Source organism: Ochotona curzoniae, unplaced genomic scaffold (genome assembly GCF_017591425.1).
Source record: "Ochotona curzoniae isolate NIBS_2020 unplaced genomic scaffold, NIBS_Ocur_1.0 contig_2210, whole genome shotgun sequence".
NCBI classification, from domain to species: Eukaryota; Metazoa; Chordata; class Mammalia; order Lagomorpha; family Ochotonidae; genus Ochotona; species Ochotona curzoniae.
Window position 1 is genome coordinate 52780817 of NW_024465369.1, and position 15756 is coordinate 52796572.

At 43.1% G+C, this 15756-nt stretch overlaps 1 protein-coding gene across 6 annotated transcripts in view; it reads right to left on the reverse strand.

The window, feature by feature from the left end:
* The window catches only part of ANKRD44 (ankyrin repeat domain 44), a 307451-nt gene that overhangs the window by 93836 nt on the left and 197859 nt on the right, over positions 1-15756 (reverse strand). For all 6 annotated transcript variants that reach the window (XM_040971917.1, XM_040971918.1, XM_040971920.1 and 3 more), the window contains 2 exons: positions 9366-9444; positions 2074-2188 (listed from right to left, as the gene is read on the reverse strand). In XM_040971917.1, coding sequence (XP_040827851.1) covers positions 2074-2188; positions 9366-9444 — 194 coding nt within the window. The remainder of the gene's footprint in view (positions 1-2073; positions 2189-9365; positions 9445-15756) is intronic.

A 15756-nucleotide genomic window follows, 5' to 3' on the forward strand; every position in this document is an offset into this window, starting at 1 on the left:
CTTGTTCTTTTCTTAACCACTAGACTGGGAGCCCAAAAGTTCATTGGCACACAGTGAAACTTAATGTATTGAACTAATGAAGGTAAATCATTATATACTGCAAATCCATTAGAATTCTCTAATCATTCATGTCAATTCACAGTACTTGATCTCCAGTGAATCTGATTTTAAAAATGATTCTGCCACAACTTCCCTGGACCATTTAAACGTTGGCTCATTTTAGAGCAAAACATCCAATTCTACTGCACAATATTTTACAGACAAAATAGCATTGCTAGTATGTGCTGCTCTCCCATTCTAAAAATTTAGTTATTGCTACCCACCATCCCTGTAATCAAAGCTACTGTCTTTATTCAAGCATTTTAAGGACCTCTTCAATGTGGCTCTACTATGTATTTTTAAGTAGTAAGGCAATAGCTAGCATGTATTGATAGCTTACTATGTTCTAGGTATTGTTCAAAGAGCTTTTCACACATGTCTTTTTTTTTTAATAATCTTAGCTGACATATTTATGCACCTCACACTCATACAGATTTTATCATGTGCCAAAAAACTTTACAAATAGTTAAGTCATTTTGGTTCAGAAAAATTCTGCGGATAGGTACTATTAGCACTCCCATTTTTCAAATGAGGAAATGTAAAAACAGGCTAAGGGTCACACAGCCCATATGTGGAGCAGCTTGGATTGGAGCCAAGCACAAGGAGTGCCCACCAAAACCTGGGCTTCCAACTCCCACAAAGTACTGCTTCTGAGCAGGACCCAACAGTTTGATACTCCACAACTCTGGCCAAGTTCTCCTCTGAGGTGCATTCTGAACTCTCTTGCTCCTGCTGGGGATGCCTGCCACCCTCTGCTTAAACTAGTCTCAGTTTCCAACATCTACCTAGAGTTCACCATTTCTTTGACGCCTTTTCAGGAAGTATCAACCGCCTCTGGGCTCTCTGTGATGGAGCACAGTGGTTCATGGCTAGCGCCGATTTGACAGGTTATTTGACAGCAGACAGTATGAAGAAATGGGAGTTTCCACACCTCACCCTTCCTACCTCTTCTCACACCATTCAAGTTAATTAAAGGCATGAAACCAGCTTCAGAGGTTCCGTGTGCACCCCACCCCTCCTGTCTTCTGCATTATTCAGAACAAATGACAGTGGAAATTACTCTGGAGGCTCCACTCACCTGGCCCCTCATGCTTCCTATTGTACTAGGTTAGGTTAACTACAGGAAGCTCCCTTCTTGCCTCCATCTACTTAGTTAATTGAGTAAAAACTTTGTTCAGTATGGTTCTCAATCTGATTGGACAGTGAGAGCTTTAAAATCCCTGAATTTGGCAGCTCGATGCAGTGGCTCCTGGAGTTTAGGGGAGGTACTGTCACTTTGGAAAATAAAGACTCTTAACATGCTACATTTGGGTCCAGTATGCTCTCTTTTGCTCTCATCAACACTCTCTCATTCCTTTTGACACTCCAAACATTTTGTCATTTATGTCCTGTTTCCTTGAGAGCTTTATGATAGACTTGTATGGCTATTCATCCTAGGTGACCTTGGACATCCTCCTATATCCACCACATAGGGTACTTCTGCAGTTCCCCCGAATCACCTAGCGTTGTGACAGACCCTTACGAATGACACATATTTTTGCTGAAGTGTAAAATGAGACCAGGTCACTCCTCCATACATAGCAGATTTACTCATAGTATCCTTAACTGTAATATCAAAACTAAGCAAGCATTCTGAATAAATCCTGAATTTGCTTATTTATTTGTTTTCCTACCACACTTATACAAAACGTTAGAAAAGACAGAAGGAGGTTATTAAACAGAGTTAGGAATAAAGTTCTAGTTTACTCAATCAAAATCACTAGACTAGGTCTCATTCTGATACAACTAAAAAATATAAAATTGTTCTACATACCTGTTATTAAGGATTAATTTATTTCAATTGTAATTTGCATTTAGTATAATCCAGATCCACCTTAATCAGAACAAATGGGAACTATCGATCACATGGCCAAGTCCCTTTGGCAGAATTCCCACATATGGCAATTATTCCACTGTGTTTTAGCATCAACCTACTTGGCTGTGTCAGCTCCACTGGTTATTAAGGTGTTAATCAAAAGCTCATGACCGTATCTTGCAGCCACATGGAGAGGAGTGTTGCCATCTTTATCCACACAGTCAATTTCACCTCCTGAAAGAGACATTTAAATTCAGGGTAACACAAAAGGATTCAGAAGTCCCATTCTAGGTTCTGTGTTCACCACCCATGCTGGCCAAATGTTGATTTCCTTTTCTACTGCAGCATGCATCTCTGGTCTGCAGTATAACGAACATGTCATTTAAAGGGATCCAGTTACCATCTGCAGAAGCGATAGTATATCTGCATAAATGAAAGCCTATTGCAAATGCTTTTGAAGAGCCTGCATATGATATCTTATTTAAGGATTCAAGATCTCATGATCGGCTTCCTCCTCTGAATGAGCAATGTAATCAAATTCCATAAAATGTAATACTGAAGGCACATTTAGCTTTAATTTTACCTGCTGAATTAAAGGCCTGTGAAAACTTCACGCTAAAGCATAAGAATCAAAGGAAATAGAGTATACAGGAAAATATTTTATGTACTTTGATTACCCTGCTTAAAACATGGGGGTAAAATGAGTAACAACATAAAGTATAAACTGAAAGTGCCTGTATTTATAAGCTACCATGTTATTATTCATACTTATTTTTAAATAATATTTTCATCTTATTTTTCCTTTCCCCACCCCAACCTTTTGTTTTATATTTTTTCTCTTCTCTTTTTGTAGGCATGTGGTTTGTAAGCATAACTGGTCTATTCATTAATCTGAGGAGCTGTTTAAAAATAAGTTAGATATCTCATTTCACCCAAGCATATTTCTTGTAATAACAAAACCATTCTCACACATAACCACAGTGCCGTTAACATCTTTAAAAGACTGGACATAGGACGATCTTTAGCCAATCCCAGTTCCCATTTTAGTTTCTCTAGTTGTCCCCAAAATTTGAAAATCTGTGATCCAAAGATTCTGATATCATTTGGTTGTCCTATTGTTTTAGATTAGAAGAATCGTCCTATTGTTTTAGATTAGATTCTTCTAATCTAAAACAATCTTCCTGTCCCACTTTGCTTTCCTAAGTCTCTCACGTGACTGATACTTTTGGAGGGCCATCCAGGAGTTCTACAGCACACATTCCATGCTTCAGGGTTGTCCTGATAGTCACAGTGCATTGCAGCAAATGAAGTACTGGTGGATCTTCTTCACTGCTACATGATGCAAAGTTTGATGTCTTACAACAGGCTGAGAGTTACAGTTTGACAACACAGGAATTTCTGGCAATGGATAGTGACAACTTACACAATAATATACTTATTGCCATTGAACTGTATAATTACAAAAACTTAAGTGATAAATTTATAAATATCTTACCACTACTGAAAAAAGAATTTGTGCATCTTGGGTGGCACCAGATGATGGTTCAAGTTCCTGAACTCCCCCATGGCTTTGACCTGAACGGTGTGCTGGGCTCCTGACTTAGGCCTGATTCAGACCTGGCTGTGGCAGGCATTTAAGCAGAGGACCAGCTGATGCAAAAATGTCCTCTCTCCTTTATAATTAACCAGCTGTTTGTGTGATGATGCTCTGAGTGTATGGGTATTTTATTCACCCCCAAATTTTCCTGTAACAATGTTCATATATTTCCAAAAGTTATCTCAATTTTTTTTATTCTGTGTTCTGTTAAGAAAATACTTCAAAAACTTCGTAGGAAAAATGTAACAAAAGATGTTATTTCTGCACAAAAAAATCTATTCATAGTTTTTGCATAACATGCATTTCCATGATCTTTTTAAAGAGCCTTCATATTGTCAATTTGACAAAGTTAGGTTCACTTTGTTTCCTCAACTTAATCAGGTTGTAACCTGATTTTATCATAGTGCAAGACATTTGCTGGTTTCAAATATCAAAATTACCATTTTAAAAGTTTTCTACCCTTATCCCTACCCTTCCACTTCGTCCTCACTCACAATCACCTCCTCAGTTTATGCTTCTTGTTGCAAAACCACTTATGCTCATGTAACATTAAATCCTGGGACTCTCTCCTTGGGGTCAATATTAAAAGTAGTACAACTTTTCCATCTTCCATTGTACACTTGTCTTCTGTGGATAAACATCTAGGGGATAAATAACATACTACCACTAGTAATGAGGCAGTGGAGACCACCTCGTGCACATGCTATTTCAAATTTATGAGACAGAATTCCAGAGAAAAATCCTAAAAGGCACATTTCTAGGTAACAGGGCAGTTGAGTGTGTAGTTTTGGTAGACTCTGCCAAATGTCCCTCCTTCAGCACCCTGGCCAGCACTCAATGGGTATGTCTCTTTCACAGGGTCCTCCCAGGCTTTTGGATATCTGTCCTCTCAAAGGAAAACTATCTCAGGGCCATTTCCATTCACACCCGGGTTAGAGGAAGGAACTTGAGCCTCTTATAAAGGGCTGCTTGTTTATCTTTTTCTGTGAACTAATTTCTATGGCCTTTGTTGATTAATCCTGTGCACATTTGTGATTTCTTATGCTTTGATTTTTAATGGCCTTTAACATATTCTGGGAATAATCCATGTCTCCAAAATAATGGGTCACAGATATGTCCTGTGTTTTTGTTTGGTGACTTAATTGATACAGTTTTCATCTTGCAAGAACTCAGGAATTGACAAAGGAATGACTCATGTCTCCCATACTGGAAAGGTTTCATGTTTAAAAAATAGATATCTGATTCACTTGATGTTTACTTTGCTACTTTTAAAGATGCATTTATTTGGAAGGCAGAGTGACAGAGAGGGAGAAACGTATCTTCTCACAATGACAAGATCGAGGCCAGCCATAAACCAGGAGCCAGGAACTTCATCCAGGTCCTCCATACGAGAGGTAGGGGCCCAAGCACTTTGGTCATCCTCCCCTGCTTCCCAGGTGCATTAGCAGGTAGCTGGATTGGAAGTGAGGTGGTCAGGACTCAAACTGGTGTCCACTGGGATGCCCGCATCCCAAACTGCAGCTGGACCAGCTGTATCTCAAGGCTGGGCCCCCAATTTGAGACTTATTTGACTGTTTCCATGTTAGTTACTTGAAACAAACAGAAATTCAAGTCAAGGATCTCAGGAAACTATAGAGACAGAGAGTAGCTTAGTAGTTTCCAGTGCTGGAGGAGAGAATTAGGTTTTGGTGGAGGGGGAGGATTAAATATTCTGGAATCTGACAGTGGTGACAGTTGTACACCCTCCTGTAAGTGCTTAAACCACTGAATTGTATACCTTAAAAATAGTGAATTTTATGGTGTATGAATGATATATCTCAAATAAAAAGGAAGGGCCTTGGTGTCAGTATTACTAAGGTGGTGCAGGTAAAGCTACACCTATGACCCTGGCATCCTATGGACGCTGGTTCATGTTCTGGCTGCTTCTCTTCCAGCCCAGCTCTCTGCTAAGGGCCTGGGAAAGCAGCTGAAGATGGCACCAACTACCTGATTCCTGGTGTTAGCCTTTCCAGCAAGAGTCATTATGGCCATTTGTGGAATGAACCAGTAGAGGGAAGATCTCTCTTTCTTTTTTAAAATAAACAAATACTCTTTTAAACAAGGAAAAACTAAAGAGATCTACATGAAAAGGTAAGGAAGCAATGTCGGAAGCACAGCAAAGAGAAAAATACATGTGTGTATTTGTGCTTGGATAGGCAAACACATCTTAGGAAACATGGAATATTGAGGCACAGAAGTTATTCTGGGGTGCCATTTCCTTGTTATCCTTTAAAGCTCTACTTCATGGAAAGCTGTAATGTGTATTGTAGAGTACATCTCATTACAAAGTTATCAAATACAAGAATCTACCAATTTACTTTATATTTTTGCTTTATGCTCATTTTTAAACATATTCACCTAAGGCAAGGCATGTTTAAGCTGAACTATACCATCATAAGACTTAGTAAGTACTATGTTCAGTGTATGTATCTAAAATACACTAAAATGCCAGAATAAGAAATTCAAATTTCTCAAAAAAAAGCTGGTGAGTACAAATGGTTGGATCACATGCCTCCTGATACAAATTTGCCTTTTTTAAAAAAAAAAAGATTTATTTATTTTTATTGGAAAAGTGGATATACAGAGAGGAGGAGAGCCAGAGAAGATGATCTTTTGTCCAATGATTTACTTCCCAAGTGTCTGCAATGGGCAGGGCTGAGCAGATTTGAAGCCAGAAGTCAGGAGCTTCCTCTGGGCCTTCCACGTGGGTGCAGGTTCCCAAGGCTTTGGGCCATCCTCGACTGCTTTCTCAGGCCACAAACAAGGAACTGGATGGGAAGAGGGCCCACCAGGATTAGAACTGGTGCCCATATGGGATCCCAACACATGCAAGGTGAGGACTTTAGATTCTAGGCCACTGTGCTGAGCCCCCAAACTGCTTCTTAATTTAGTTCCTTTTCCTCTCTCAAGTGACAATGCAACTTAATTCCACAAACATACTTAGACAGTGAAGGTAGTCTTTGCTTCCCAAGAAAGAAGAGAGTATTTTTTCCCCCAGCAATTGTCTTAGCTGAACTGAAATCTTCTGAGGTAGCAATGTTGTTATGAGGAACTAGCAACCCTGACTGGCATCAGCCAGAGAAGCAGAGCAAGGCTATCCAAACACCAGAGTGATGTAGCAACAACACCTGGTGTGCTGCAGGAGCGCACTTGGTGCCAGTGTGCCAGTTCCTGAACGAACGATGAGTGGCTGCTGTGCTGTGACCCACGCTAGCATGTGAATCCCTGCGGAGGCAGGATTCTTATCAGAAGGAAGTCCATAAACAAGAGGAAAAAGAACTTCCTACTCTTTTCCCCCAAGGACGTTTTCTGAAATGTCAGAAGAAAGAACTTGCAGTTCTCATGTGGGTGTAACAGTACCGCAGTGTGAGTGCCTCGTAAACAGAGTTCATTTTATATATAAATGGGATACCCAGATATCACTGTTGCTCCAGAGAATACATGTGTAAGCACAGTGGTTGGAGTTCAGACTCATGTGAGACAGCCTATGTTCTGACCTCTGTTCTCCAACACAAATGACAACCACACTGTCCTGATTTCTCTGTATGTGAAATGGAGCTCAGAGGGAGACTTTTTTTCTCATAGGGTAGTTGAAAGGATTTACATGAGTACTTGGATGAGTGCCTATATTGGATGAACAATCAATGTAAGCTTTAACCATTACACAAAAGTGGGTCATTTATTACAGCCAATACATTCTTCTCAGTTCATGCCTCCGGGCCCCACTCATGCCAAAAGCAAGATGCCAGGCCAGCCAAAAACAAGACAGCCTCTGAACCACAGAGCTGTTGATTAGAAGGTATGAGACACAGTCTCCTTCAGGTCTTTCTTCAACTCCAAACTCTGCCAAGAATGCCTAAGGGGGTAAAGAAAGTCTTATCACATGGCTCTCGGATGGCTCAGAACCGCCAGCAGGTCCCAGGGGCTGGGATGAGAATATCAACATGAAAGGGGATACAGATCATGGTTTTGATGCAAAAAGAGGACCAGTGTGTCTGGCACTCAGGAATGGACCTGTGGGAAGGCAGTACTTATGAGGTAAAAACCATTCTTCCGCCAACCTTGACTCTGGCACTTGACTCTGGGGTTGTTTTAATAAGGAACTAAGGTCTACTGATTAAATTTACACTAAATTTCTTCAAAAAAAGTTTTGTTTGGCCTTCAAGAAGGTAGAACATTCAGCAAAATAAAACAGTGAAAGTGACCCCCTTGCAGTGAAATGATGCCAGAGGCACAGGATTCATGCAATTCATTTCCACTTTACCTTCCTTGGATCACTGGAAAGTTTTTAAGATTTATTTTCCCTGACAGCTCCATTGAATGGCTTATAAATTTCTGTACTTTGCCACAGGTATTTTGCTTCCTAAGCATAATTTCACTGGCTGGTCTTTCATCCAAATGTCAGACAATCTTTTGCTTTTATGATGTAAGTGCCAGAGACATAAACTTAGTGCCACTAACAATTCAACTGTGCATCATCCAACATTCTCAGATAAGAAAACATAGCTAGAAGAAAATGAACAAAGAAACTGGAGAAGCAGAAACGTGGGTCAACAGAAGATAGTTTAGAATTGCTGAAGTGGGGTACTTTTATGAAAGTGGTTTTAGTTGGGAGGACTTGAAAGTGGTGCACAGGAAGACTGCTTAGGGGGTAGCTTCACTTTGCAAAGTGGCCCGAGCCTGTCTGCTTGTTGTGTCTGCAGAGTATGCCTGTAGCCCATCAAGCCAGGACTACTAACCTGGCAAGGAAGGAGCATAACGGTGGGCATGGGGGAGGTTCTGGGCCCCAGGGAGCCTCCGTGGGGCAGCAGCTGGGAGCTGTAGGCAAGGAGCTCCAACCAAAGATGGGAACCCACCGAGGGCCTTTAAGGATGGTGAGCCCCCGCTCAAAAATCCTCCTCTGCCTGGGACACCTGAGATGGCTTTTGCACAGGTATTCCTGAGAAGAGAGAGCAGACGCTCATGTTTCAAATGAATGAAACTCCCATGTGATGAACAATCCGTGGTGTTCGCTTCTCTGTCAATTACCTACCATGGAGCTTTCCAATAAAATGTGAAATGGTTCTTTTTCCTTTGGAAAAAAAAAATAACTGCTGAAGTGACCTGGAATGTCAACATAAGATCTGGACTAAGCCTGATTGTTGCTTTAAAAAAAATGGTTGCTAAAGATTTGCTAAAATAGCAGGAGCTGTTAAAGTCAAACCAGTCTCAGATTAAAGCCAATACTAACTGTTGCAAGAACCATGAGGTACAGGGACACTTCCCAGTGTGTGGCCTTCATAGACAACCCAACGGTTCAAGTAAAACATTGTTGTGAGCCTGGAAAATTACTACAGCAGGTGATTTACCAAGGTCTCTGTCAAGGCAATGATTTTTTATTATCCTTTACATCATGCATTTACCTGTAATCCTCAGAGTCACCCCCGCCTCCTTTTCACCTTTGCCTAAAGGGCTTAATGAGTTTTAATTTAGCAAACTATAATCACTTCTAAAACCTAAAATAAGATTTTCTGTTAGAAAATGTATACTGATTATTTTTATTTGTTTCTTCATCTGATTGGGAAGTCAATGAGGAAAGTATTGTACTATGTTACCATTAGTAAGTTAAAAGTTTATGACGCATCTGACAAGGAGGTTTTAGCAGAGCATTCAAAGGGATGCATGAAACCATGCTTATATAAAACAGGCATCAACTCCCACATCCAGGCACTGACAGCCAAATCCAGTCAGATCAACAAACCTCAAACAACAAAACCCCAGCAGCACCTCTCTTACCATTCTGAATAAGGGTCTGGGATCGAGTGAACCTTCCATGGACAGCTGTCATGTGAAGTGGACTTTTGCCATCTTTACTCTGAAAAACGAGAGAAGGAAAAAATAATGGAGGCCATTATGAACCACAGAGAGCCTGTGGACATTGCCAACAACACCCTGAATACATCAATTTTGATTTTTTTTTTGAAAGCGTGCTCAGCAATTACAACATTCAAAGAAACCGAGGGCAAGAAACAAAATGTATATAATAGTTCAGGTTACATGTAATAACCACATGCAATAAGATACTGTGATGTAACCAATGAACCACAATCAGTTCTTTGATCTACGTCAAAGAACTGAAAAACCTAATATGCTTTTAATACCCTGTGTTATTCTGTAAAGGGTCAGGAGAGCAGAGAAATCTTCCACCTTCTTAGAGTGTGTGAGGAAGATGTTAAGTATAACCTATCAAGAATATAACAGGTAAGTTACAGACAGCAGACTCAAATCTGCATTAGACATTAGCAAAAACTATAGTCATACAGTGGGATCCAAGAGCAATCCGGACAGCCTCCTGACAGGGGGGTCATATGCACAGAGCAGGGGGGTGACCCTAGAGTGGAGGAGGAGGACAGGAGGAGGCTTGTATGGCAACCCTGGAGACTCTCGGATCCTCACCAGGGACTATCATTACAGGCACCAAGGGCTATATCCCAACTGTCAAGGAGACCACAGGGAACTGGAGTGCCCTCATAGGCTGAGAACTCTGATGTCTTCCACTCCCTTTCTTATCTCCCACACAGATGGAAGAAGCCCAAATCCTCCCTCACAGGATCGAATATCATCAGAACAACAGCCAGGAATCCTGAGTGGTGCTCAGAAACAGAAGAACAGTAAACTTCCTTCAGGACTCAGGAGAGGAGCTTTCTCTGGTCCTTACTTAGTTCCAACTTTGGCTCCCAACCTCTCTTACAATGATCATCAGGGTCGCTCCGTAGGAGCTGCCCCCCCACCCCCCGCCACCAAAAAAATCAGATCAGATAGAGACTAATAAGGAAAGCTTAGAACAGACAGGAAACAGTCAGCTTAGACTCCCATATATCTTACTAGGTAGGACACCAAAATCAGTCATTCCTCACTAAGGTATTGAAGATTTCTCTGCACACCCCTCCTAAAACTGTTCTGTGCCTCAATTGTTAACATATGCCTTGTTAGAGTTATAAGCCTGTTTGGACTATCCTAAAATTCGCCAAGTTCAGTAAAAATCATGCTTCAAAACTATAAGCTGTTAAATATAACAATGAGAATAGACACGAGATACCTAAATAGTGCCCTATAGTCATTCTAAGGTGTATAGCAACTGGTTGTGTACAAACCAAAATTGAAATGTCAATGAAGTAGTCACAGGATGTGGTTAAGAACTTAAATTTTCTAACATATTGGTCACTCAATGTCATGTCAATTAACTCCATGATGTTGTAAATTGTTGTTGATGTTATGTTGTGGCTTTTCATTGGAGGGGATGATATTCTGCCACCTCTACTTTCAGACTAGGGATGGTCTCCCAAGGAAACTGTTGAAATTATTAGAGGCTGGACTCTATGCATGTACATGCTCGCAATGAAGGAATCATGAATGGATAGAAACTGTACTACTGCAACAATGTGGAGGAATCCTACATGGGGGGAGGGCATGGAAAGGGGATGGGTGAATCCCAGAGCATATGAAACTGTGTCACAAAACAAAATTTTTTTAAAAAGTTTATGACTATACTTAAAGGTTCTCAGATAAATGAACAGAAAAACACTAGGACGCTCTCCAACTGATAATATTAAAACATGAATCAGAAAAGACAGAGAAAGAAGGATGGAAGTAAACTTGAAGCTTTCCTGGAAGGAGCAAAAGGAGAAGTGGAGAATGAGGAAGTGACAGCATCACTGACTATCAGATACACCTGAGGAGTGATCCTAGAAATTACCGGACTCTGGAGCTTGGTCTCGGCTATTAGAATTGAAGGCAGTTGTTGATGCTTAGGGCCCTGGCCACAGCCACATGGTGAGTCCTGGGCTTGCTTGGGCCCAAAAGGTTTCTCCCTTCTTGGTGAGTACACTAGCAGCAGATCTATTTGGAGCAAAGGCAGGTCCTGGCTCCAACTGCCACCAACATTGTGCAGTGGGAGGGACCTAGGGGAGTTCAACCTTGGGGCTTGGGTGCAGAGAGATTCCAGGTTGAACTCAATGCTTGGCGCCCTGGTCATAGCCACCACTGCCACATGGCGAGCGAGTCCTGGCTTTGGGTGGCCAGCATGCCAATTAGCACCAGGCTCTGCCTGCTGGACACCTGGCGGCAAACTCTGGGGTCTTGGGGATGTGGAATTGCTGCCTAGGTATTTCTACAAATGAGGCCACTGCGCAAGTTGGTGAGGAATCAATCCTGAGTGACTCCCAATGACAGGGTCACTTTACTTAAATGTATGCAAAGGTATTAAGATGGTTTGGAGAGGAGAGGCCAGATGATCTGTATGGGTCAGATTGATACACCAACCTATATGTGAGTCCTGTGTAGAACTTGTTACCACCGAACAACGCTGACCACCACATGTCAGTCCACGTGAAAGTTAGGGCTGGAGGCTTGACTAGCAGGGCTAGATCCTAGTACCTGACAATGTTGGAATAGGGAACCGGTCACATCAGGCAGGGCCAGGACACTAACCAGCACACAAGAGAACCAAATCCAGGGGTAGATTTTGTCAGGGAGGGAGGTGTGGGCCCAACCCTGTGGAAATACAAGTCCTGTGGTTAGCTCAAGAGTTGGGGTGGTGATGGGCTGAGTTAAGTGAGACCATGGAACCTGCCATCACTCATGGGTGCAGGGACCAATAACAGTCTGGGCAGGTCCAGGCTGTAGCACCTGTATGTAGGGCAGGCCGGGTCAGGCCACAATGTTCACCAGCTCATACAAGGCCAAGATAGAAGGGCAGACTATGCCGGGTACTGGCCCAACACCTGCTGGCATGTATGAAATCTGGATCTGGGAGTGGGCCAAGTGGGGGAACTTGGAAAACTTTCCTCGTGTGTCATAATTCTCACAGACGATCACATGGTACAGGCTAGGAATGGGTTGAAAGCCAGTCAGGAAAGGCCACTGTTACTGCCAGGACAGGAGGTGGACTAAGTAGGGCTGGCCCATGGACCCACTGGTATATGCAAGATCAGCCACAGGGAGAGATTCTGGTGGAGGAGTTTGGGAAACTCCTCATAGTCCCTACAGGTGAACGTAAGAACCACGTTAGGGAGCAGTTCAGACCAGGCCAGGGAAAGATATCCACTGGCATACATTTGGCATAGGTCAGGGGCAGACCAGGCTGAATCAGTTCACATCAACTTCTGGAGAATCCTAGCACCAGAATGGAGTGTGGGTCAGGCCAGGTTTGGTCACAACACATACCAGTACACATTATGGCTGGAACTGGATGCCTGCTTGGCTGGGCTAAGCTGTAACCCTCACCAGCATCAGCGGGAATTAGAGGTAGGCCAGGCTGGGCCAGGCTACAGCACCCACTGGCAAATGCCAAAGTGAGGTGGACCATGCCACACTGGGCCACAGCACCCAACCAGCACATATGAAAACCAAGGGGGAGGGGGCAAAGGTGGTAGAGGGAATGTGGAAGGCTCCCCTACTGGACCACCACACCCATTGGAGAGCATGAGTTGGGATGGGAGCAGACCAGACCAGGCAGGGCTACAACACCTGTGAGACTCATGTGAGCTAGATCAGGGAAAAGCCAGGCTGGGCTGACTATTCCTATTGGTGCAAGCATAAATTTTAGTGGGTGAGCGTAGATTGGGCTTTGCCATGGCATCAACTGGCAGATGCTGACACTGGGGGCTAATTCTGTCAAGTGAAACTGCAGAACCACCTGGAGAGTACATGATCCAGGAGTGGAAGTGGGTCCAGTAGGGAAACAGTGGGCACCTCCCTCTTGGGTTACCACTCCCACTGGAGAGCATGAAAACCAGGACCAGCGCAGGGGTGGCTAGACAGAATGGCAACCGCCACCTGGGTGTGGGCTGGATAGTAGGACAGGTTGTGTTGAACTAGGCTTCAATGCCCATTGACATGTGCGAGAGCTGAACGGGATGTGAGACAGACTGGACCAGTCAAACGTACATACTGTCAAGCTTGGGAACCAGGGTAGGGAGCGGGCCTGGTGGGGGTTATGGGGAATCGCTCTGACTAGGCTGCAACCCCTACTGGTTTATTAAAGGCTGAGTACATGGAAGGCAGGATCAGGCTGAACTCCAACACCTATTGGTTCATGTAGAAGACAGAGCTAGAGACAGAATTGACCCAGCAATTGCAACCAGCAGCATATCATAAGCTGATTGGGGCGACGGACTGTGCCGGACCCTGTACTGGCAGGTACACACAAGAATCAGGTCTGGGATCACCTCAGACTAAGTTTCGCTGGGGATCCCTTCAACTGAACTGATCTCAGAATCGCAAGCATAAAAAGAAGCGCAGGTTCCACAGTCTGACCATGGAGTGCAAGTGTCAAAGCTGAGCCTCCTCAGAGGCTCAGATGGAGCAATGACAACATATCTAGGTGCACATGGAGGATACGGCAATCCATCAGAACTGGTACCACAACAGAGGATGGAGGACAAAACAAATCAATCATGTGCTGGCAGCAAAAATCCGGGCAAACGCATACTCTACGGTGGACTATGTCAGCCAGTGGATTCTTGAGACATTTCAGCATGCTTGGAATGGCGAGATTGGCAGCAATTCAGAACTGCTCAACTGTCAAAACCACTTGATCAATGCCTTCGGAGCATGCCCCATGTCAGGGACCCTGAGATGGTTGGGACGGTGGGTGTGGCTTCTCCCTTTATCTTTCCCCTTCTCCAAAACACAGACCAAAAAAAAAAATTGTGGAAATAACAGTCTTACCCACTTTCCTGTAGCCCTTGATTCTTTGTGCCATAATAATGTAAAGATTATCAAAATAAAATAATAATAATAAAAAAAGAATTGAAGACAGTTCAATGAACTGAAAAGCCTGCTCTGGAGTGTTTAAAAAACACACTTCCAACAGAAAAGTGATGTCTATTCAGGAGAGAAAGAAATTAGACTTGACATTAATTTGTCCCTAGGTGGTGCTATTTCTTTAACTTTTGCTCCAATATTTTCTCTGAAATTTAATATGAAAACACAAGTAATTATCATTTAATGAAATAAAAAGTTATATATACTTCAGCATTTAGAAAATATCCTTAAATAGTCAAATAATTATCCAAGAGTGGAAAACAGCTCAAGGACTTTAGCAAGGAGTATTAGTTTGGTGGGAACTAGCTAAATTCCAGGCAGAGTGTCACAGAAGTAAATGGTGTTTATTTTGAAAAGTCAATCCTCTTCCAGGGATAACAGTCACTACATCCTTTTGCTCCTTGGTAGTGTCAGTGCCTGTGGTAAATGGCCAAATAAACACAGATCATCAAAGTTTGTTTCACATCTATCCAGGCACAATTGGGTTCCTTTACCAAGGAGTGTAATCTACAGGTGATTTTTTCCCCCTCACTGGGATACAGGTGGTGGAAGGGAGTCAAACATGGACAGAAACTATTGAGTGTCATGGCAAACATTTGAGGCCATGCAGTTTATGTGGCAGGAGTATAAAGGCAGGTCATTATTGCAAAGGGGCATTTAAATCTAAGGAAGGCCATTGTCTCTGCCGCTTTCCTGTGTCCATCAGTCTCCAGGGGCCCTCTGTCATTCGCCCGTCCTCTCACGGAACATGCCCTCTCTGCTTCACCCTGGCTAATGTTTCTCCATCTGTTAAAACGTGTCCTTCAGATGGGACCAGTCAGCTGTACATACTAGCAAGCACAGGAACCAGAGTAGGGGGCAGGTCTGGTGGGGGTCACTCTGACTAGGCTGCAGCTCCCACTGGTTTATGTGAAGGCCAAGTATGTGGTTGGTAGGATCAGGCTGGACTCCAACACCCATTGGCTTGTGTCAAACACAGGGCTGAAGACAGAACTGACCCAGCAACTGCAACTACCAGTGTGTGAGTAGACCTGTTTTGGGTCTGTGCCAAACCATGTATTGGCAACACACACAAAAATCAGGTCTGGGATGGCCTCAGACGAAGTTTCTTTGGCGGTTGATTCCCTACCAACTGAACTGCTGGACTAAGAATCCCTTAACCATGGAGAGAATTACAGGTTCCATGGGCTGACCATGGAGTGCATTCATCAGAGCTGAGCCTCCTCAGTGGCCCAGACAGAGCAGTGGACAGCATATCCAGGTGCACATGGAGGATATGGCAGTAAGTTAGAGCCTCCAAAGGACACCTGGTACCATGGCAGAAGATGGAAGGCAGAACAAATTAATCAACTACTCCAAC